Below are 25,048 nucleotides of genomic sequence, written 5' to 3'. Positions count from 1 at the left end.
CAAATGGAACACGGCACGGAAGCACAAATCAAGGCAGCAGGGATCACGCCGTTTCAACTGCGCATGCATGGGTAAGGGTTTTATTATATTAGATATAAGTGTGTCCTCAGTGCGAAAGAATAAACTAGATCAGTGTATCGCAAACTGGTGAGGAGGAGAGTCATCCACGCCGGCTTACTGCCTACAGGACATGCCTCTCGCAGCGAGAGACACGTCCTGTAGGCAGTCAGTCAGCGTGGATGATTCCCCTCGTCGCTGCTGTCTCTCCTCCTCTCCCCTCCTCCTAGATCCCTCCACCGAAGCGCACTTCCGGATGTCTTCCGGCTGGGGCACTGGGTTTAGTGTGCCGTGGGATGGAAAGTTTGTGAGACACTGAGCTCGATGAACCAAGTATAACTCTGTTCAATTGCTTAACTTTTGCAAAGGCACATGTTTTTGCCCCATATCACACACCATCATCAAACCACCCTTGTGTGTGTGATTTTTTAACATATATATAAATAAATTAGTGAGAAAAATACTAATATTGTTTAATAATTTATAAAGTGGTGTGTCCCTTGAGGCACATTTCTGCAAGATAATGAAAGCTCGCTGCACAATGAAACTTCTTGCTAAGCAAACAGCGTTTGCTGAAAGTGTCGGCGTTAGCTGGAATGCTGGAAATCAGTTCTCACTCTCTTTAGTTCAACTGAGCTTGATTTTGGGAAACACCCCTTGAATGGAATTATACTTGGTTTATTGCTTTCACACTGAGGACACATATAAATTTATATTATTAAAACAAGTTGCGGGAGTTTTAATTGATAGAGTGTGTCCCTTGGTTTGGCACACTTATATTACGTTTGTTTAAAAGAACTTTCTATATTTGAGTTATTTTATTCTTATTTGGGTTTGGTGTTAGATTGATCTTTCAAAAGCAGCATGTCTGATGCACTTGCTGGCAAATCCACAGGCATTTGCTGATGTCCTTGTACGCATTTCACAAAAAAGCTGGGGCCCTTTTACAAAGCTGTGGTAAGCACAGCTTTGTAGTAGGCATGCATGCCTCATAAAAAAATGGCTGTGGGGCAAGCTGAGGCATTGAACAGTAATTTTGGGATATAAATGCACAAAAAAAAATCTTTTGGTGCAAGGGGCCTGTCTGGGGTGCAGAGAATAGGCATGTTCTGAGCTAATTGGTTAATGTATCTATCTACATTGCCACGTGCTGACCAATGAGTGGTGGTAAGGGCACACACGCTAATCTGTTTGAATAGCCATGTGCTAAAGGTAAAATCAGCCCTTGGCCATTAATTTAAACAAAAAACAAACAACAACAAAAAAAACTCAGGAAATCCAGCCATTTGACCCCACTGGTAAAAATGGCCTTAGTGCATGGGGGAGACCAACTTGGGCACACCAAGGCCATTTTTTTTTTTTTTTTTTTACCACTGCTTGGTATAAAAGTCCCCCTTTATGTACATCAGAATTTTTTTTTGAAATCATAGATCTCTCGGTCTGGGTGTCTTCATTCTTACCTCAAATATGGGGGTTCATGGTACCTGTGTGTCTTTATAAAATAGTATCACAAAACCTGCCAAAGTATTGACTAAAATGAAGTTGCACACAGGCCTGTTTGAGATCTGGTGTCAATGTAGACAGCTGAAGTATGCATACGTACTGTGGCGTAGCGAGGACTGGTGCCCCCCCTTCCACTCGCATCCTACCTTCCCCCCACCCCCATAACTCTTTAAATCTTTGCCAGCACGAACAACTTCTCTGGCCTGATGCTCGTGTTGGCTTTCCCTCTGACATCACTTCCTGACCCTGCGACCCAGAAGCGATTTCAGAGGGGAGCCAAGCTGGCATAAACAGCAGGCCAGAGAAGTTACTCACGCTGGCCATGATCTAGAGATACCGGGGGATGAAGGGGGTAAGGTGGTCATGAGCGTGGCATAGTGGGGCAGAGAACTGCCACCGCCCCACCTCCCTTTTACTGCCACTGAATATGTACTTCGTGACTCCACCTGTGCTCTATCCAAACTAGATCCCCAAAGTATGCTTGTCTTGCCATGGTGTATCCTTTCACAAGTAGGGTGATTTTTATAAGTTGCTTTTTACATGTGTATAACAGGGTTTATGCATGAAAAATCCTTTACAAAATTAACCCCCAAATAGGTAATTCTATTTCTAACTGTAGTGTCCACAGTATGTAAACTCTTCACAACTGCAATTAGGTTATATAAGCAACTATAAAAAAGTTTACTAACCTCAACAGAAATAGCTGCTGTTTGAACATGTGCATACTGGGGTATATAAGCTCCTTGCATAGCTGTAGTAGCAGGCATGTACTGGAAGGAAGAAAAATAATTTATTATTAGAAGCATTGCCATACTGGGACAGACTGGTGGTTTATCAAGCTCGGTATCCTGTTGCTAGTCCAAGTCAGGTCCAAGTACCTAGCAAGATCCCAGAAGAGTATAATAGATTTTATACTGCTTATTTTAGAAATAAACAGTGGATTTTCTCGTCTATCTTAATACTGTATTTTTTGCTCCATAAGATTCACTTTTTTCCCCCAAAAGTGGGTTGAAATGGCTGTGTGTCTTATGGAGTGAATATTGCGTCACAGACTATGATATGCAGTGTTCTCCTTAGTGAAGAAATATTTTTAAATTATTTTTATTTTCATCACTTATTATCTGCATTAGCTAACATTCCAGGCAGAGTACAAATTGTACATTCATAATAAAATACACTAAAATCACTTTTAAAGTACTAAATCTATATATATAAAATCGGAGGTATGTATGTGTGTATGTATGTGTGTGTGTGTATGTGCCGCGATCACGTAAAAACGGCTTGACCGATTTGAACGAAACTTGGTATGCAGATCCCTCACTACCTGGGATGATATGTTCTGGGGGTCTCGCGGCCCACCTGCACACTGAATCGTGGCTAGCGTGCTCGTTATGGGACGATATTGAGATGGATGTCAGAAGCATGATAGTGCAGTATTTTTGTAGCGCCAGTTTTTCGTATGATTCTGGGTAATTCTAGTTAGACAAACATCTGTGTTAGTTAAGGACCGCGCCCAAATAGAAGCGTACGAAAAATAGGTGAATAAAACATTTAAATATAATGTAGCTAAGGCCAGAAGAAAAAACACACTAAAGATTAATATAAGGAAAAGAATGGTGTTTTCTTGTGTACTTTGCTGTTGAGCTAAATCATGGTGGAAATCATGATTACATGATTACATGGAGCCCAGTTTAGGTTCTTTTGTATGTACTAAGACTGTCCTGTCTTAGGCCAGCATCTTGTGCCAGTGAATAGTTTCTGTTCTTTGTTCAGCTTCCCGCCTTTAGCCTCGTGGTTCTAATTGAAAACAGATGTGCTCAGGCCAGTTAGGAAAAGCATATTAAATTCCATATTCCAAACTGAGATATAAAATGTATGAAGTATGAATGGCCAAGATATGAATGAAATTATGAATGTTTGGGGCCCATGGATGTGATATGTGGAAATATAAATGGTTTTATAAGCAGAAACATTAAGAAAAAATCTTGAGCACAACATCTGGAAGTGATTAGAGTCAGTCTCAAGAATAGGGAGAAGGGGGGCATTGGAAGCCCATGCTTCAGGAAGAGGAGAGGGGGATTTAACCCCCCCTTTTTCTCCTGAGTAAGATTTCTGTGTAAGGCTGTGCAATTTGAATCTGTCAGCTTAGGAGTTTTTTTTTCCTTTAAGGCTCAGAACTTGTCAGCATGGAAGGACTGAGAATTTACCATGTTAATAATTGTGAATTCTTTTGAATGTTAATGTTAATTCAGAAATCATCTGAAACTTTGACTAACTTTTAAACATGGAGGAATGTTTCTTTGTCTAAACTTTGAGACCACCCATAGAAATGTTATTGGTCGTCAAACTTGATGATGTCACTAAACCAAAAGTTATATAATAAACTGTAATGAGATAGAAAAACGAGACCATTGTGAGAAGGCCAGTCTTTGGCCACGATGATGATCTCCCATGAGCGCAACGTAAGCAATTATGCTGTTCTTTTGATCTAATAATGGGAAAATAGAACCAATAATTCAATAAATCCTGGTTATAATTTTAAAACCTTGCGCTGGTGTCATTTTGCATGTAGAATTATTTTCAAACCTGAAGCTTTCACAAATGGCGTCAATGCCCCATGCTCAATTGGTGCCGAAACCCGGGAACTAACTAATTTGACGCCTTGAAAAAGCTTATAGGTTATTCATAGAAACTCTAGGAACTTTAGAGATTTCGCATGGTTGTGTAACAAAAGGTAGTCACAGGTTGACTGGCTGCGCAGGAATATGGCGGAAATTAGAGATAAAACGGGACCGGAAAACTGGAAAATTGTGAGTATTACACCTGTTTAAAAAAAAAAAATAATAAAATAAAAATAAAAAATAATAATTATTAAAAAAAAAAAAATAATAAAAAAATTTAAAAATAATAAAAAAAATTATTTAACAGTAAGGAGCATGCATGCTTGTATATATCTGTACATAATTGTATAAAGTTAGTGGAAATTACTTGTTAATGGAAAAAGAAAAAGAAAAAATTAGAAATAAAAGTAACACAGAAAGAATGTTGTGAAAAGAAAAGAAAAAAAAATCCCTTGCAGTGCTGGCATTTTTCCATCTGGCTTTTAAACTGAGCAGTGCCTGTCTGAAAGGTAAAAGTGCCCAGTAGAGAGCAGGTCTCCTCTGTGAACGTAAGTTTTTGCTTACTGAGTTTGAAGAGAAAAAAATATATATATTTTCCTGCTGTGTGTCTAAGCTTTGTCTCTGAACTAACTCTTTCTCTCTGTGAAAAAGAAAACTGTCTGTTTTAATCTGACTTTGAAAAGTTTCCCTCACCCGTCTCTTTGTTTGAAAAAACGGGCTGAGGGCACCCCCCCTCCTTCTTTGTCTCCCTCTGTGCATTTTCAGTGCCTATCTGAAGTAACTACTTTGAAAAGAAAAAAGAAATTGTGTTTCTCAGCTTTAAGAACATAAGAACATAAGAAGTTGCCTCCACCGGGTCAGACCAGAGGTCCATCCTGCCCAGCGGTCCGCTCCCGCGGCGGCCCATCAGGTCCGCGACCTGTGAAGTGGTTACTGACCAATTCAATAACCTACCTCAAGTTCTATCTGTACCCCTCTATCCCCCTATCCTCCAGGAACCCATCCAAACCCTTCTTGAACCCCTGTACAGAGTTCTGGCTTATCACCTCCTCTGGAAGCTTGTTCCATGTGTCCACCACCCTCTGGGTAAAAAAGAACTTCCTAGCATTTGTTCTAAACCTGTCCCCTTTCAACTTCTCCGAGTGACCCCTAGTGCTTGTGGCTCCCCACAGTTTGAAGAATCTGTTCTTATTCACTTTCTCTATGCCCTTTAGGATTTTGAAAGTTTCTATCATGTCCCCTCTAAGTCTCCTCTTCTCCAGGGAGAACAGCCCCAGCTTTTTTAACCTGTCAGCGTATGAGAAATTTTCCATACCTTTTATCAGTTTAGTCGCCCTCCTCTGCACTCCCTCGAGTACCGCCATATCCTTTTTGAGGTACGGCGACCAGTATTGAACACAGTACTCCAGGTGCGGGCGCACCATTGCGCGATACAGCGGCATGATGACTTCCTTTGTCCTGGTTGTGATACCTTTTTTGATGATGCCCAGCATTCTATTTGCTTTCTTTGAGGCTGTCGCACACTGTGCCGATGGTTTCAGTGATGTGTCTACCATCACCCCCAGGTCCCTTTCAAGGTTACTCACCCCTAGTAGTGTTCCCCCCATTTTGTAGCTGAACATCGGGTTCTTTTTCCCTACATGCATGACTTTGCATTTCTGTACGTTAAAACTCATTTGCCACTTGTTTGCCCAGTCTTCCAGTCTCGTTAGGTCCCTTTGCAGGTCTTCACAGTCTTCCGTGTTTCTAACCCTGCTGCAGAGTTTGGTGTCATCAGCAAATTTGATAACCTCACATTTTGTCCCCGTCTCCAGATCGTTTATAAATATATTGAACAGTAGAGGTCCCAGCACTGACCCCTGCGGAACTCCGCTCGTGACCCATTGCCAGTCTGAGTATTGGCCTTTTATTCCAACCCTCTGTTTCCTGCCTGCCAACCAGTGTTTGATCCATCGGTGGATATCCCCTTGCACCCCGTGATTCCACAGCTTTTTATGTAGCCGTTCGTGAGGTACCTTGTCGAAGGCTTTTTGGAAGTCAAGGTAAATGATGTCTATGGATTCCCCCTTATCCATCTGGCTGTTTATTCCCTCAAAGAAGTGCAGCAAGTTCGTGAGGCACGACCTTCCCTTGCTGAAGCCATGCTGGCTCGCCCTCAGTTGTCCATTGTTTTCTATGTGTTCACAGATTGAATCCTTTACCATTGCTTCCATCATCTTTCCTGGAACCGAGGTCAAGCTCACAGGCCTGTAGTTTCCCGGGTCACCCCTTGATCCCTTCTTGAAGATGGGCGTGACATTTGCCATTTTCCAGTCTTCTGGGATCTCCCCAGTTTTTAGGGAGAGGTTACATATTTGTTGAAGTGTCTCTGCTATTTCGTTTCTCAGTTCTTTTAGTACCCTTGGGTGGATGCCGTCCGGGCCTGGTGACTTGTCGCTCTTTAGTCTGTCTATCTGTCTGAGGACATCCTCTTTACTTACCTCTAGTTGAATCAGTCTTTCGTCGTGTTCTCCGTTTATAAACACCTCGGGTTCTGGGATATTGGATGTGTCCTCTCTGGTGAAGACTGACGAGAAGAAATTGTTTAACCTGTCAGCTATCTCTTTTTCTTCCTTTATCGCTCCTTTCCTGTCTCCATCATCCAGTGGTCCCACTTCCTCTCTGGCTGATTGTTTCCCTTTCACATACCTGAAGAAGGGTTTGAAGTTTCTTGCTTCTCCTGCCAGTCTTTCCTCATACTCTCTCTTTGCTTTCTTGACCTCTTGATGGCATTTTTTCTGGTGTCTTTTGTGTTCTTCCTGGTTTTCCTTTGTTGGTTCCTTTTTCCATTTCTTGAAGGATGATTTCTTGTCGCTTATCGCCTTTTTAGCTGCAGTTGTTATCCATGCTGGGTTTCTAGTTCGATTTTTTTTTCTCCCTTTCCTAAACCTTGGGACGTACAGGTCTTGTGCCTCGAGCACTGTGCCTTTAAGCAGTGTCCAGGCTTCCTTTACGGTCTTCACCTTCCCTGAGCTGTTTCTGAGCTTTTTCCCTACCATTTTCCTCATGTCCTTGTAGTTTCCTTTTCTGAAGTTAAGTGCTGTCGTTGTGGTTCTTTTCACCTTTGGTGTTCCCATGTTTAATTTGTACTGGATCATGTTGTGATCGCTGTTCCCTAATGGTGCTAGTACCACCACTTCCTTTGCGGGTCCCTCTAGCCCGTTGAGGATTAGGTCTAGAGTGGCCTCCCCTCGCGTTGGTTCCGTGACTAGCTGCTCCATGAAACAGTCCCTTATCACCGCTAGGAATTTAGTTTCTCTCGTGCAATTTGAGTGTCCAATGTCCCAGTCTATTCCCGGATAGTTGAAGTCTCCCATAACCACCACCCTTCCACTTTTGCACTCCTGCCTCAGTTCGGCCTCCAGGTCCAGGTCGTTAGCTTCTGGTTGTCCTGGTGGGCGATAGTACAGTCCCAATTTGATGTCAGCTCCTTCCCCTCCTGTCAGTTTAACCCATAGTGACTCCAAACTGTCTGCCCTTGTTGTTTCTGTTCTGGATGAAGGAATGGAGTCCTTTATATACAGGGCTATTCCTCCCCCCTTCTTGTGTGCCCTGTCCCTCCTGTAGAGTTTGTACCCTTGCAGGGCCACGTCCCATTTGTTGTCCTCTGACCACCATGTCTCTGTGATTCCTATTATGTCTAGGTCCTTGTTTCTGGCTATAACTTCTAGCTCCCCCATTTTAGTCCTTAGGCTCCTAGCATTTGTGTATAGGCAATTTAAGTCCCAGTTAGTTACCTTTTCTTTAGGATCTACTCTTGATTTGTTGCTCCTGCTGGTCTCCTCACGGGCTGCCTGTGGAGTGTCTAACCCGTCCTCTGCCCGTTTCTTAGTTTGATAGCCCTCTGGTTTCGTCTGTTTCCTCCTTGTCGTGCTTATTTGCTCTAATTTCCTCTCAGGTCCCTGTACTGCATCTTTGGGTTTATGTCCAAAAAGTGTCCATTTTATCTCTGGTCCGCAAACGCCATTTCCTGTTTCAGTATCCTTGCTTGATACTGTGGCCCGGTGTGTCGAGGTCAGATCGACTATCGGCTTTCCCCTCGTTGTCAGTTTAAAGTCATGTCTATGCAGGTCTGGATGTTACGTGCCAGCATCCTCGTCCCAGCCGTGCTCAAATGCAGTCCGTCTCTCCTGTAGAGCTTGTTTTTCCCCATGAAGGTTGACCAGTTTCGTACAAAGAGGAAACCCTCCTCCTCACACCATCGTCTCAGCCATCCATTTGTTGCTTGCAGCTCGGTCTGCCTCCTCGCATCTGCCCTTGGTACTGGCAGGATCTCAGAAAAGGCTATCTTCCCTGTCCTCAACTTCAGCTTCCTCCCCAGGATCTTAAACTGCTCGGTCAGTGTAGTCATGTTGAAATTCCTTCTGCTGACGTCATTTGTTCCGACGTGGACAATCACTGCTGTTTCCTCCGTCTCAGCTCCCTCCATGATTCTCTCGATTCTGTCGGAGATGTCCTTTGTCCTCGCCCCTGGGAGACATGTCACTAGGCGATCCGCTCTGCCCCCTGCTATGTGACTGTCCACCTCTCTCAGGATTGAGTCTCCCACAACAATAGCAGATTTTCCTTTTCTCAGCTTCCTCCTGGGTCTCAGGTCTGTGTCGATGATTGGGTCCTCTAATCCTTCCTCCTCCTGAATGATTCCTCCGCAAGGTTCCTCTCCCTCAGCTCCTGGTGGGTCCTGGCGGCTCTTGGTGGCTCCTGGCGGGTCCTGTCCTCCATCCGTTTGTTCCATTCTGAAGATCGGGTGATCCTGTGTCTCTACCATCATGCAGGCCTCTTCGATGAATCTCTCGAGCTCTCTGACCTGTTCGCTGATGTGGATTTCTCTGGTGGTGTCCTCAGTTGGTTCAAAATCCCTTGGTTCCTCTATGGAGCGGAGTCCCTCTAGCTCCTGCACTTTGATCTGCAGTCTCCCGACCTCCTTCCTTAGGCTAGCCAGTTCCTGGCATCGACCGCATATGTAGGCCTGCCTCCCGGAAGGGAGGTAGTCATACATGTGACAATCAATGCAGTATACTGGAAAGCTTCGCTGGCCTTCTGCTGCCTCCATTTTTCCTTCCTTGTGAATTTAAGTTGGTGCGCTGGAGTACGCCCGACGTGTATCTAGGTAGAGAGAGAAGAAATAGTAAGTATAGAAGAAAGTGTAAGAAAATTTTTTTTTTTTTTTTTTTTTTTTAAGTTATTTAAGAAGATTGAAGATGGATTTTGCTGCTGAGCAGCCTGGACGCCTGGTTCCTTCTCTCGGCTCCTTCGCGAAGGCGGCCCTCGCTAAGGCGAGCGCCTTTGCCGCTCGCCTTCGCCGCGCGCCGAACGGCCGCGGGCCGTTGGCTCTCCCTCTTTTAAGGGGGAGCCCGGGCTCCGAAGCGACCTCTGACGCGGTGGGGGTGGGCGGAGCTCTCTCTCGCCGCTGCCCCGGTTAGCTTCTGCCCCTCCTCGCTGGCTGTCTAACCCTGCTCTGCGTCCCGGCTTTCTCCCCTCAGCTCTCCGATCCTACCTGCTTCTCCTGCTTCTCCTACAAGCAAGCAAAGACAAGGAAAAAAGGTTTGAACGCCGCCGCGGTCTGCCTCGTGGTCCTGGCTCTCCCTCTTTTAAGGGGGAGCCCGGGCTCCGAAGCGACCTCTGACGCGGTGGGGGTGGGCGGAGCTCTCTCTCGCCGCTGCCCCGGTTAGCTTCTGCCCCTCCTCGCTGGCTGTCTAACCCTGCTCTGCGTCCCGGCTTTCTCCCCTCAGCTCTCCGATCCTACCTGCTTCTCCTGCTTCTCCTACAAGCAAGCAAAGACAAGGAAAAAAGGTTTGAACGCCGCCGCGGTCTGCCTCGTGGTCCTGGCTCTCCCTCTTTTAAGGGGGAGCCCGGGCTCCGAAGTGACCTCTGACGCGGTGGGGGTGGGCGGAGCTCTCTCTCGCCGCTGCCCCGGTTAGCTTCTGCCCCTCCTCGCTGGCTGTCTAACCCTGCTCTGCGTCCCGGCTTTCTCCCCTCAGCTCTCCGATCCTACCTGCTTCTCCTGCTTCTCCTACAAGCAAGCAAAGACAAGGAAAAAAGGTTTGAACGCCGCCGCGGTCTGCCTCGTGGTCCTGGCTCTCCCTCTTTTAAGGGGGAGCCCGGGCTCCGAAGCGACCTCTGACGCGGTGGGGGTGGGCGGAGCTCTCTCTCGCCGCTGCCCCGGTTAGCTTCTGCCCCTCCTCGCTGGCTGTCTAACCCTGCTCTGCGTCCCGGCTTTCTCCCCTCAGCTCTCCGATCCTACCTGCTTCTCCTGCTTCTCCTACAAGCAAGCAAAGACAAGGAAAAAAGGTTTGAACGCCGCCGCGGTCTGCCTCGTGGTCCTGGCTCTCCCTCTTTTAAGGGGGAGCCCGGGCTCCGAAGCGACCTCTGACGCGGTGGGGGTGGGCGGAGCTCTCTCTCGCCGCTGCCCCGGTTAGCTTCTGCCCCTCCTCGCTGGCTGTCTAACCCTGCTCTGCGTCCCGGCTTTCTCCCCTCAGCTCTCCGATCCTACCTGCTTCTCCTGCTTCTCCTACAAGCAAGCAAAGACAAGGAAAAAAGGTTTGAACGCCGCCGCGGTCTGCCTCGTGGTCCTGGCTTTGTCTTTCTAAACTCCAGTTCTGTCTCTCTCTGTCTTTTTTGCTCTGCCCTAACTTTTTCTCTTGTCTCTGGAAAAAGAAAAATAAAGTTAATGGCTTCCCGTTCCCTTCAGTCTTCTTTGTTTGAAAGAGCGGGCTGCAAATGGGGGATTTTCACCCCCACCTTTTTCCTTCCTCGATACCTTCCACAGAGCTATCACGTGAGCTAAAAGGCGGGTCTTTTTTGAGTTTCTCTTTTGTTCATTTCCAGGCAGAGGGGAAGGGGGAGGAAAGAGGGGGAGGGAATAGAGCAGCAATGGAGTCCTTTGTCTCAGGGCTACAGATTTTCCAACAGGTATTTGCTTATATACTAGTCAGTTAACGAATTTGATTCTTCTTTTTTGAGAAGTCTCGGAGCAAGTCTGTTTGCATATTAAAAGGGTTTATTGAGAACTGGTAGTTTAGCAAGACATGAGAATCCTATGTATGTGGCTTAAATTTTAGTAGAAAAAAGAAAAGTTTATGTAGTGTGAATATCAGGATTCAATGTGGTCTCTTTCTGATAAAACTTTACCAGCTAAGCACGAGCATGTAATTCAATTGTTTTGATGTCGAGAAGTTGAATATGTTGATTTAAGTTCAAAATGCAGTGTATTGGGAGAGCAGAGTTTACATAGCTAAGTGATCCCTGCGGTGTTAGGAACAATGGAGGTACTTTGGGAGAGTTTCAGAAGCTGTTTGTAGCCTAAGGGCTCTGTATAAGATGCATTCTAGAAAAAAAAAAAAAAGACGTTATGTAGCTTGAATTTTTCCCTTGTTCCTTTATATTTTAAAAAGGTTATCAGAATGTTGGAAGAACAGAACTGTAGGATCTGAAGGAATTGGAAAGTGATATTTAAACGAGAAAGTGAAGTGAAAAGGAAAAGAAAGTTAAATGTCTGGCGGTTTCAAAGCAGGGAGATAGTCTGTAGAACGAATGTACAGGAATGTGGAAAGAAAGCTTGTGAAATGTGTTAATTCCCTGGGACCTGCTATGGTGGAGTTCGATAGGGAAGATGGGAGAAAAGAAAGAATTCTGCTGGACTTGGGAATGTATTCAACAGTGGAAGGATAATTTTGTGGAAAAGAAAAATATTTATTCCAAAAAACAGATACCATGCTTAAAAGCAGGCAAGTGTGCATAAGGGAAAAATAAAATCCCTGCCTTTATAGTTTTATCTCAGGGTTCAAATTAGTTTTGAATATGAATTTTTGTGCCCCTGCATGGTTTATAAAGTATTTTTAAACTTGTGCATTGTCCGGAATGTATGATTAGGGAGTAATTAAATTTAAATGCATTTTAAAATTAAATTGGGAAGTTTAAAATAAAAAGACTAACAAAAATAGAGGTTAAGTACCTATATTTTTTTGAAAATCGAAATAAATGTGAAACAAAGGGCTTGCTAACTTGGTTACCGGAAATGAACAATTATAATAAACTTTTATGTAAGTGGATGAATTCGGAATTGAAATTTTGCTCACTTTTTACAAGTAAGCTCTTTAAGGAAAAAAAAAAAAGAAAGTCTAATTTTACCATGTAGAGAGAATGTGTCTGCATGTTTAAATTTTCCTGTGGCCATATTTTGGTACTACAGGACCCTGAAAAAAGTCTATTTAATCTGTATGTTTTGTGTTTCAGTTAAGAACCTTCTTTGAATCCTTTCAACAATTCAACACAGAGAATGTGGCTCTGCAATACAAGAATTAGTACAGTTTGCAGAGGGGATAACGTGATAACGTGCCATGTGTTTCTTTTTCTTTGTTCTTTTGTTAATGAACATGTGCTTTCCTTCCAGGATTTACACTGATCAGCAGTACCACATTCCACCACTAGAGCTGTGGAGAACACAGAGAAAAATTCCGATGCTGAATTTTCGGCGGGAATTTCAGTGTTCCTTTGTCTTCAACTAATGAGCTGTGCTTACCTTTCAGTTGTACCAGTACGGGTGTAAAGAAAAGCAGTTCCATAGTTACAGAAAAGCCAAGCTTGAATTATGAAAACGTTGCAGCATGAACTTTTTAAAGCCATGATTTAAATTTCACTGAAATTAATTTAGAGACTCCGACCTTACAAGTTACTAAAACTATTTGCAAAAGACATTTCTGGACTCATATAAAAAATTTTGAACGAAAAAACAGACTTTATCTTAAACCATGTTACTTTAAATCACTTCATTTGAATTAGGCTTCTGAACTTTAATTATGCTTTTGCATAATTTCATAGACTTATTCTGATATTGTATTAATAACTGTATTTTCTTTATCATTGTTTTCATGCATTGTTCTCAGAAAATATTTTGTCCTGTATTTTAAATTTTATTTCATATGACTGTATTTCTATACACAGTGGCAGCTTCTAAGCTGTAACACAGTGCCGCAATATTGTTTAATTGGGTTTAACAGCTGATATCATCAGTCCTTTTAATGATTTTAATTTAAATTTGAGAAATGAGTTCCTGCAACACACACAGAAAAAGAAAACTTATATCTAATGTGCATGCATTATCTGCACATGAGTACATTTCCATATTAAGCATATATTTAGGTTTTCTTAACACTGTGCATTATTTTACACTTTATTGATTTAATTCCAAGATTTTATAACATAACACTTTTGAGCATAGGGACTAATTAAATTAGGTAATACTGAGGTTCTCTTTATCTTAGGGAAATCTAGGGTTCTATTTTTCTTTAGCTATACTTTCTCTAAATTACTGACTTTTAAACTTTAAAAGTACTGGAGTTTCATGAATACCTCTATGAATAAAACAACAGACGTCTCTGCTCTAGGACTGTACTTGCACCTAGAACAGACACTGACTGTCTAACTACCACTGGAATGGTAAGTTTCCTATATGATATGGTTTAGACAGCAACTTACATAAATGTACACTTAGATGGGTTTTATCTAGAATAGTGGATGGGATTTGCTTGCATTCTCACTAGAGAATTCAAGTAAGCTTTGGGTAAGATCTTCTAGGCACCTGCCGTTGCAGGCCTAGGTAGTACATTTTTCTGGCTTTTGCTATCTAATTGGCATTTAAAAGAATATACTTGCACAGACACACACTGATCCATGAGAAGAACCGTACCCAGAGTAAACCCCAGCGCCACAGATAAGACCACGAGCTCAATTATGAATATTACTTCATAAATTCAGTAATATCCAAGAGGGGACTGAATCGTGGCTAGCGTGCTCGTTATGGGACGATATTGAGATGGATGTCAGAAGCATGATAGTGCAGTATTTTTGTAGCGCCAGTTTTTCGTATGATTCTGGGTAATTCTAGTTAGACAAACATCTGTGTTAGTTAAGGACCGCGCCCAAATAGAAGCGTACGAAAAATAGGTGAATAAAACATTTAAATATAATGTAGCTAAGGCCAGAAGAAAAAACACACTAAAGATTAATATAAGGAAAAGAATGGTGTTTTCTTGTGTACTTTGCTGTTGAGCTAAATCATGGTGGAAATCATGATTACATGATTACATGGAGCCCAGTTTAGGTTCTTTTGTATGTACTATGACTGTCCTGTCTTAGGCCAGCATCTTGTGCCAGTGAATAGTTTCTGTTCTTTGTTCAGCTTCCCGCCTTTAGCCTCGTGGTTCTAATTGAAAACAGATGTGCTCAGGCCAGTTAGGAAAAGCATATTAAATTCCATATTCCAAACTGAGATATAAAATGTATGAAGTATGAATGGCCAAGATATGAATGAAATTATGAATGTTTGGGGCCCATGGATGTGATATGTGGAAATATAAATGGTTTTATAAGCAGAAACATTAAGAAAAAATCTTGAGCACAACATCTGGAAGTGATTAGAGTCAGTCTCAAGAATAGGGAGAAGGGGGGCATTGGAAGCCCATGCTTCAGGAAGAGGAGAGGGGGATTTAACCCCCCCCCCTTTTTCTCCTGAGTAAGATTTCTGTGTAAGGCTGTGCAATTTGAATCTGTCAGCTTAGGAGTTTTTTTTTCCTTTAAGGCTCAGAACTTGTCAGCATGGAAGGACTGAGAATTTACCATGTTAATAATTGTGAATTCTTTTGAATGTTAATGTTAATTCAGAAATCATCTGAAACTTTGACTAACTTTTAAACATGGAGGAATGTTTCTTTGTCTAAACTTTGAGACCACCCATAGAAATGTTATTGGTCGTCAAACTTGATGATGTCACTAAACCAAAAGTTATATAATAGAATGTAATGAGATAGAAAAACGAGACCATTGTGAGAAGGCCAGTCTTTGGCCACGATGATGATCTCCCATGAGTGCAACGTAAGCAATTATGCTTTTCTTTTGATCTAATAATGGGAAAATAGAACCAATAATTCAATAAATCCTGGTTATAATTTTAAAACCTTGCGCTGGTGTCATTTTGCATGTAGAATTATTTTCAAACCTGAAGCTTTCACAAATGGCGTCAATGCCCCATGCTCAACACGTGGGCGGAGCTACAAACATAAAATCAGATTTCACCATTCATGTCAATGGAAAAAATGTAAAAAGCTGCCATTCTCACAGTAATTCAAAAACGGCTTGACAGATTTGAACGAAACTTGGTATGCAGATCCCTCACTACCTGGGGTGATATGTTCTGGGGGTCTCGCGGCCCACCTGCACACGTGGGCGGAGCTACAAACATAAAATCAGATTTCACCCATTCATGTCAATGGAAAAAATATAAAAAGCTGCCATTCTCACAGTAATTCAAAAACGGCTTGACCGATTTGAACGAAACTTGGTATGCAGATCCCTCACTACCTGGGGTGATATGTTCTGGGGGTCTTGCGGCCCACCTGCACACGTGGGCGGAGCTACAAACAGAAAATCAGATTTCACCCATTCATGTCAATGGAAAAAAATGTAAAAAGCTGCCATTCTCACAGTAATTCAAAAACGGCTTGACCGATTTGAATGAAACTTGGTATGCAGATCCCTCACTACCTGGGGTGATATGTTCTGGGGGTCTCTCGGCCCACAACTCTATGTTGCTTGCTCAAGGGTGGGTTCACCCAACAATTTATATGTTCTTGCTCCTGGAGGTGAAACTAAAAATGTTGTTTATAATCACGTTTTGCGTTAGTTGTATTGTATTCATTTTGTCAAATATTTCACATTATAATTTGAATATTGTACTTTTTATTAAGCTGTAAAAAAATAATTTCATTCACCACTATAAAGTATCTTTATTTGAATCCATTTACAGTGTTATTGCTATAATTAAATACCCGTGCAACGCCGGGGCATCAGCTAGTAAGCTATAACAGACACTGTAAGAAAGTTCTAAGGGTCTTATATACATAAAGAATCCACCTATCTAGTTTCAGCCATCCAGAAAAACTACCATTGTGAAATGCTAACAAAGTCTCATATATGGAAGTAAATTTTGAGATGCCAAGTTACCTTATTCCAGGAGGAAGATAAAACTTTTTGGCCAATCCTGCTTTAAAATTATACCTCAAAACAGTGTGGAGTTTATAGCTTCTGAGATTTTTATCACTCTTTGGGTGAAGAAGAACTTCTTTACATTTGTACGGAATCTATCCCCTTTTAACTTTAGTGAGTGCCCTCTTGTTCTCTCCACCATGTTTGGTTATAAATATTCATTGTTTTATCCATATATATATATATATCTATATATCTATATAGATATATATATATATATATAGTTTTTTTGTTTTTTTTTACAAATAATCTAACATAGTAACATAGTAGATGATGGCAGATAAAGACCCGAATGGTCCATCCAGTCTGCCCAACCTGATTCAATTTTAATTTTTTTTTTCTTCTTCTTAGTTATTTCTGGGCAAGAATCCAAAGCTCTGCCTGGTACTGTGCTTAGATTCCAACTACTCATCTGCTGGGATTTTCCCAGCAAAAATCCTGCCACTGCATTTTGCACTGTTTGGATTTGTCTGATCATACACTTAGGTAGTCTCAGCAGGGCGGCATTACTGTAATCAAAGACACAGAGAACTAATGAGATGATGACACTGGTCACTGCCTGAAATGAAAGATATGATTTCAGACCTATAATCCAGGACAATTTTCCATATGCATGGGGTTTTTTTTTACAGTGCACTGGACCTGAGTTGATATATCAAAACTGGGGGTCCAACCACACACCCAGGTTTCTCACCTTATCTATGGAAGACTCTACTATGTTTCCATGTAGTGTTAACTGATATCTAGGACTCTGTCCTCCCCATTTATTAATGAGCAATAATTCAATTTTTTTCTTTATTTGCTAGCACTCCATTGGCCTGAAACCATCCAAATATTTTCTCCAGTCCTGACTTAATCTGTTTAGCCACCACCTCCGGTTCAGCCAATGGGATGATCAGTTGAACATTATCTGTATATATATAACATTCCCAGCCCAACTTTCTAATAAATTCCCCCAATGGTTTTAGGAATATATTGAACAGCACAGGCGATAGTGCCGACAACCATTATATTAATTTTTCTCCATTCACTGTTATCCCCCCCTGCCAGTCCACTCTTGACATCCTATTGGATAGGAAAGATTCTATCCATGCAAGGACCCTTCCCCTCAAGCCTACTTTTCTGCATTCCATCTCCAGCCATGCATGCTGGACCAAGTCGAATACTGCTGAGAGGTAAAGAAACCCTAGTAGTATTCTCCCGCCTCGTGTGGTGGTTGAAAGCAGAATCTTGCACTGCTATCAGGACAGTCTCAGTACTCAAGTGTCTTTTGAATCCTGATTGGGCCTGGTCTAATTTAGAGAAGTACTCCAAAAAGGATGAAATCTATTTGCAGGTCAACTTAACTACCAGTTTCAATATCCACGGCTGGTTTGCTACAGGTCTGTAGTTTGCAAGATTCTCCATATCTTTGCTCTTCAGAACAGGCTTTATGACTGAGTATTTCCATTTACTGGGAGCTAGCCCTTGCTCAAATGAATGATTAATAAGGTCTATCAGAAGGATTAGTGTTAGTCTTCTAGATCACTCATCAAATATATTGAGCAGGTGTCTAAAGGAGAAGGACTGGTTTTCGTCCCTTTTAGCATCATCTTTACCTGCATCTCTGTAACCGGTTCAAATTATTCCATCCTATCTCCTGTTCCATCCCTACTCCCTGGACATCGTGTACCTGGACTTTAGCAAAGCATTCGATAGCGTACCACACCGCAGGTTGCTGAGCAAGATGAGTTCTATAGGATTAGGTGACACATTGACGAAATGGGTTGGGAACTGGCTTGGAGGTAGGCTTCAAAGGGTGGTGGTGAATGGCACACCCTCTGAAATGATGGAGGTGATCAGTGGAGTGCCACAGGGCTCGGTCTTGGGCCCAATCCTATTCAACATCTTTATAAGGGACTTGGCAGAAGGGCTTCGGGGTAAAATAACATTATTCGCCGATGACGCCAAACTAAGTAATGTAGTGGGCAGATGCACAATAGATGATGTTTCAATGCCCGACAACATGATGCACGACCTACTCCTACTGGAGTGCTGGTCTAGGTCCTGGCAACTCAGCTTCAATGCCAAAAAATGCAAAGTTATGCACCTGGGCAGCCAAAATCCATGCAAGACTTATACCCTTAATGGTGAGATCCTTACAAGAACGGTAGCAGAACACGACTTAGGGGTGATCATCAGCGAGGACATGAAGGCTGCCAATCAAGTGGAGCAAGCTTCATCCAAAGCAAGACAAGTCATAGGTTGCATACGCAGGGGTTCGTCAGCCGTAAGCCGTAAGTCATTATGCCATTGTATTGATCCATGATGAGGCCCCATCTGGAATACTGTGTGCAATTATGGAGGCCGCATTATCGCAAGGACGTGCTGAGACTGGAGTCGGTTCAGAGAATGGCCACCCGGATGGTCTCGGGACTCAAGGATCTCCCATACGAGGAATGGCTAGACAAATTGCAGCTATACTCACTCGAGGAGCGCAGAGAGAGAGAGGGGACATGATCGAGATGTTCAAGTATCTCACGGGCCGCATAGAGGCGGAGGAAGATATCTTCCTTTTCAAGGGTCCCACGACAACAAGAGGGCATCCGTGGAAAATTAGGGGAGGGAAACTACGAGCTGACACCAGGAAATTCTTTTTCACAGAAAGGGTGGTTGATCGCTGGAATAGTCTTCCACTGCATGTGATCGATGCCAGCAGCGTGCCTGACTTTAAGGCCAAATGGGATCGTCACATGGGAATAATTCACAGGACGAAGGTAGGGGAGGGACATTAGGGTGGGCAGACTAGATGGGCCGTGGCCCTTATCTGCTGTCAATTTCTATGTTTCTATGTTTACTCTTTTCTGGGGTTATGCTACTGTTTTCTCTCTGTAATTTCATTTTCTATTCACAGAAACTTGCTGAAATCCATACTAGTTAGGGAGCACCCGTCTGGTGGCTCCTTCTGTCTTCTTTCCTTGAAGAGCTTCCTGCTGCTAGGATCTTCTGTGAAAAGAATTCGCTCTTTTTGATTATAATCTTCCTTATGTATATTGTATTGATTACATGCCAGAACTTCCCTATCATCCTTTCCCCTTTTCCACCACTTTCTTTTGAGCTGTCTCTTGTCTCTTATTTAGATGTATAATTTCATCCGAGGGAATAAAACCTTTTTTTTTTTCTCCCCAGTTTCTACAGTTTTAATGGAGCTACTACCTCCAGGTTGCTTTCCAAAACATAGTCCCAAGTTCCCACCAGTTCAGGAAGGTCCATGTTTGTAGTATCAATTTTCCATAACTTCGTCTCCAATTCATTTTTAAACTTGTCTCCCCATCTTTAGTCTCTTCTCTGTTTTTTCCGATTTCCCTCATCAGGTTGCCTCATACAATACAATACAATCTTTATTTATATACTGCCAATACCTCATGGAAGTTCACAGTGATTTACATAAAAATAAATGAGTTATTAAAACATTATAAACTGGTTAGCATATAGATCTTTCTTTTTAAGTACAAATTCTTCAAACAGATAATTTGTTTATTAATCATAATAGACAGAGTTTTCCATAGTTTGGTCCAGGTTGAGTTGAAAATTCAGGTTTATTTTATCTTTTTGATTTCAGGAAAACTGAAGGTATGGTTATGCCTTAAATTCAAAGTTGATTTGTTAGAGAACTTAAAACATTGTGGAATATAATCTGGTGTGTTCCCAAAGCGTGTTTTGAACAATAAGCAATAGAATTTATAAAGGATCCTAGCTTCCACTGGTAGCCAGTGCAGTTCCATAAGATAAGGTGTGATCCTATCACTCTTTTCCAGTTTGAAAATTAGTCTTACAGCTGTGTTTTGAAGGGTTTAAAGTTTTTTTTAGTATTGATTTGGGACAGTCTAAGAAAGTAACATTGCAATATTCTAATAAGGAGATGATTAACAATTGTACCAGTAAATGGAATTGATGATGTTCAAAATATTTTCTTAACCTTCTAAGGGCCTGTTTTACAAAGCCGTGCCAGCGGAGGCAGCGCAGTAATGGCCCCGAAGCCCATAGAGATTTAAAGGGCTTCGGGGCTGTTGCCGCGCGACAGCTGCTAGCGCAGCTTTGTAAAACAGGCCCTAAGTTTCCAAAAAAGACCAAAAGACTTTTTAATTAATATATTTACTTAAGGTAAAAGATTGTTATCAAAATGTAAACCCAGAATCCTAATTATTGAAACCAGAGTGTAATCAACATTATTAATTGATAACACTTTAACTTCACTTCTCATTTTTGGATGATTTATTAAACAAAGATTTGTTTTATCTTTATTTAATTTCAATTGGTATATTGATATCCAGTTCTCTATTAGATTCATACAATGACTTACTTTAGGTTTGATATCTTCTAAGGAACAAGACAAGGAGGCAAGAATAATGATATCGTCTGCATATGAAAGAAATGAATTTAGATTTTTCCATTACATAACCTAAAGAATGTAGAAAAATATTTAAAAGAGTGGGCGATAGTTCAGGACCCCGAGGGACTCTGAATCATGACAAAACAAACCAAATAATATTCAGTCCATGGCAGTATAATCGATGAAGGGTTGCACACTGCGATATCCTCTGCCCTACCAAATAGTATATCCAGAGTGCGACCTTTTGTGTGAGTTGAAAATCTCACTGTCTGGTGTAACCCAAACCTCCTTAATTGTTGAACCAGCATTTGCACTCTTGCACAGGATATATCATCTACATATAGATTAAAATCTCCACAAACCCAAAAGGAGGAAAACTTCAGTTTTATTTCTGCAATTAGATTCAAGAATTCCAGTTACCCCTCTACATCTTGTCCAGGTACTGCAGACAACACCATTATTTCCATATTGTTAGAGCCCCCTACTCTTAGTAGTAGATATTCTGCCCTTATTGGTTGAGTGATCTTCATTTGCTGGAATCCCAGTTTTGACTATGTATTACCCCCCCTCCTTTCTTTCTCCTGCTGTTCTGAACCACAAGTTGGTAGCCCGAAGGGCAGGATTTGCTGATAACTCCACTATTGTCTGCAAGCCAAGATTCTGTTATAATGAGAAAACCCAGAGTGTGTTCCTCTGTCGGATATGAGATCCATATTTCCTTGTTATTCATGGATCTCACATTAAGCAGACCCTCTTTTCATAACCCAACTAGGTTGGGTTTTTGAACCCTGACCACTTTTACGAGGTTAGCATATGTTGGCTGCCTGGCCTTTCTCCTTATCACTGCATGTCTCCCCTGTCCTCCCCACACAAGGATGTGTTCTGCTAAAACTGATCCAAAAAACATATTGTGCACTCACCACCTATAAGTTATATTACTTCCACAAACAATCCCCCCCCTGGTTTGTTCCCTCACTTCCCACCTGATTTCCTCCAATGGCCCTTAGGTAGTTACTGGAGTCACATGAGTGTCACTTCCTATAGGGCAGTATACCTACAAGAGTCAAATCCACTATTGTCACGTACCTATGGGAACTGCAAGCTTCAAATGGTGACTGCAGACTCCTGTTGATGCTGGAAACAGTGTGGTGGTGGTGGTTCGTGGGTCGCTGTACAAAGGAACATGCCTTTGGCTTGTGCTTTAGGCACTGCATTGCCTTAAATGACAGTGTGTAGCAGGAACGTTGAGGGGAGGGGGGAGGGGGCGGGATGGAGCAATTTTACTATGCTGGCCTGACTCACTCCCCTCCTCTACCTGCTGGATCCTGGTGGGGCAGCACCTGGTGGCAATGGAACTGCCCTGAGTTTTTCAATTTGGTGTCCTTGGGCTTCCATTGCTGATGGCATTTAGCAGGAGCATCGGGTGAGCAATTCTCCCATGCCAGTACTGCTGGATCCCGGTGGAGAAGCTCCTGGTGGCAATGGAGCCCCCTAGCCCTAGTGTTTTTTGAAAGAGTAAACAAGCAATCCATGTCTATCCATTCTACTCCACTCACTACCTGTTCCTCTGATTCCATTCCCACCTGTCTGCTGACCACCCTCTCTCCTACTGTCATCCCCCCTATTTGCCATATCCTCAGCCTATCGCTCTCCACTGTGACTGTACCTGACACCTTCAAACATGCTGTAGTTATGCCGCTCCTGAAAAAGTCATCACTGGACCCTACCTGCTCCTCTAATTATCGCCCTATCTCCCTTCTCCCCTTATTATCCAAACTACTAGAATGAGCTGTCCACTGCCGTTGTCTTGACTTCCTTTTGGCTTGAGCTATCCTTGACCTTCTTCAATCCGGCTTCCAACCCCTTCACTCCATGGAAACTGCCCTTGCTAAAGTCTCCAATGACCTGCTCCTGGCTAAATCCAAAGGACTGTACTCCATCCTTATCTTCCTTGATCTATTTGTGGCGTTTAACACCATAGATCACCATCTACTCATTGAAACGGTGTCCTTGCTTGGGTTTCAGGGCTCTGCTATTTCATGATTTTCTTCCTATCTTTTCCATCGCACCTTTAGTGTAAGCTCTGGAGCATCCTCCTCCGCCGCCTTTCCACTATCAGTCAGCTTACCTCAGGGATCTGCCCTGAGACCTCTTCTTTTCTCCATCTACATTTATCTCGGTGTTCTAATTTCATCCCACAGTTTCCAGTACCACCTCTATGCTGATGACTCACAAATCTACCTCTCCATTCCTGAAATTTCTATGGGAATCCAGGCCTGAATCTCGGCCTGCCTCTCTGGCGTTGCTACCTGGACGTCTTGCCGCCATCTAAAATTAAACATAGCCAAGCCTGAACTCCTTAACTTTCCTCCTAAACCTGCTTCTCCCCTTCCCACATACTCTATAGTGGTGGATAACATCCTCATCTTCCCTGTCTCATTGGCTCACAACCTCGGGGTCATCTTCAATTCGTCGTTCTTCTTCTCCTCTCATATCCAACAGACTGCCAAACTTGTAGTTTCTTTCTCTATAATATTGATAAAATCCATTCTTTCCTTTCTGAGCACGTTGCCAAAACTCTCATCCACGCCCTCGTCACCTCTCATCTGGATTAGTGCAATGTGCTTCTTACTGGTCTACCTTTATGCCATATCTCTCTACTTCAATCTGTTCAGAATGCTGCTGTGCACCTCATATTCTGCCACATTACTCCTCTCCTCAGGTCGCTTCACTGGCTCCTGGTCCGTCTTCACATACGATTGTTCAAGTGTACTCGCTCTGCAGCTCCTCATTATCTCCCCTCTCATTATCCCCTATACTCCCCTCGGGGAACTCTGCTCATCAGACAAATCCATCCTCTCTGTACCTTTCTCCTCTACCGCCTACTCTTGTCTCCGTCCCTTCTACCTTGTTGCGCCACATACTTGGAACAACCTGCCTGGCTCGCTACGTCAGGCTCTGTCTCTGACGGTATTCAAAGCCAGACTAAAAACCTACTTATTTGAAGCTGCATTTAAACACTGACCCAACCAACATATCTGTCTGTCATTCCATTAATAGTCCCCTACCACCTTTTAGCCCCCTCTGTGTGTTTGTTATAATTAGATTGTAAGCTCTTCTGAGCCGGGATCATCTCTTGCATGTATAATGTACAGTGCTGCGTGCACCTGGTAGCGTTGTAAAAATAATAAATTGTTGTTGTATTTTATAGACCTCTATGATTCTCTCCTTAGCTGTCTGTTCTCCAAGCTGAAGAGCCCCAGGTCTTTATCCTTTCCTAAAGAGAAGTCATCCCATCCCCTTTATCATTTTTGTCACCCTTTTCTGGGCCTTTACTAATCTATATCGTTTTTTTTTCCAGGTACTGTATTTGACATGCAGCATGAGGCAAATGAAAGGTTTCCAGAGGGCTGGTTGGTCGAGGGTTCTTCAAGCAATTCACAATACAGGAGTCTGGGTGTATGTAATACCTTCAAGCCTCTTGTTGTCAAGTGTCATTTAGTGTCATCAGAAGCACGTGGCTATTGTGATCACTGAAGGTGAGCTCTCAAGATAATAGTGTTTCAAACTGCAGGGATTTCACCACTGTACATTTCTAGAAGGGGTGCACTTGTGGGTGAATGGGTATTGTTCCTGCATTATGACTGGTTGACAGCATTCCTTTTCAGGGCATAACAAAGAAATTCTGTTGGCAGAGCAGAATGCTGAGACAGAAGGATGGATTCAGAATGAGACTGAATACGTTAAATATCCTCTGTAAATGTCCAAGCATTTCCACTGCCTCATGTGACAATTATGCTCCTGCTCTATTCTGTTCCATAGAAAGTATCTTCTGAAAACATAAATCCGTTGTGTAAGCGATTGAGCAGCCAGATGTCTATCGCCTGATAAAATAAATTACTTCTTTCTATAAGATCTTACACCCAAGTTACGTATAATAAAAATATGGTGGTAGTGAGTAGGGGACAGCAAATAAAAGCTGAAAATCTGTATGCTAAACAAAAAGAGGAGTCCTTGCCTAGCTTCTAATCTGTAACACAGTTTATTAGTGAACCTGCAAGTGGTTTTTGCAATAAAAATGATATCACTTGTCTTCAGAACCACATTACCAGGACATGCTGGCTGCTTTCTGTCATTTTCAAAAGACCAGACCATTAATTATGCATTACAGTAATATAGGAACTGGAAGTATTGTGGTTTGGTATGATACAGCTAAACAGACTTCTTACAGCAATAGAACAAACTGAATCCAGTTCAGTCACAAAATTGAGCACTGAGATAATTAGGAACAGAAGCTGCTTGCATTCTTAACCATCCTAACAAACTGAAATCATATTACAGTGTGGGTCACAAGCCAGACAAATCATCCATATGGTGGAGATTTATGTAACAGATTTTACTGATTATTGACAAT

The 25,048-nt window shown here is 42.5% G+C and overlaps 1 protein-coding gene across 5 annotated transcripts in view; it reads right to left on the bottom strand.

Moving 5' to 3' along the window:
- The window catches only part of RBMS1 (RNA binding motif single stranded interacting protein 1), a 457,592-nt gene that overhangs the window by 8,757 nt on the left and 423,787 nt on the right, over nucleotides 1-25,048 (bottom strand). For all 5 annotated transcript variants that reach the window (XM_033944639.1, XM_033944640.1, XM_033944641.1 and 2 more), the window contains exon 12: nucleotides 2,250-2,330. In XM_033944639.1, coding sequence (XP_033800530.1) covers nucleotides 2,250-2,330 — 81 coding nt within the window. The remainder of the gene's footprint in view (nucleotides 1-2,249; nucleotides 2,331-25,048) is intronic.

The sequence above is a fragment of the Geotrypetes seraphini genome, chromosome 5, assembly GCF_902459505.1.
Source record: "Geotrypetes seraphini chromosome 5, aGeoSer1.1, whole genome shotgun sequence".
In the NCBI taxonomy this organism is placed as follows: domain Eukaryota; kingdom Metazoa; phylum Chordata; class Amphibia; order Gymnophiona; family Dermophiidae; genus Geotrypetes; species Geotrypetes seraphini.
The sequence above is the reverse complement of the archived record's forward strand: the minus strand, read 5'-3'. Positions and strand labels throughout refer to the sequence as shown.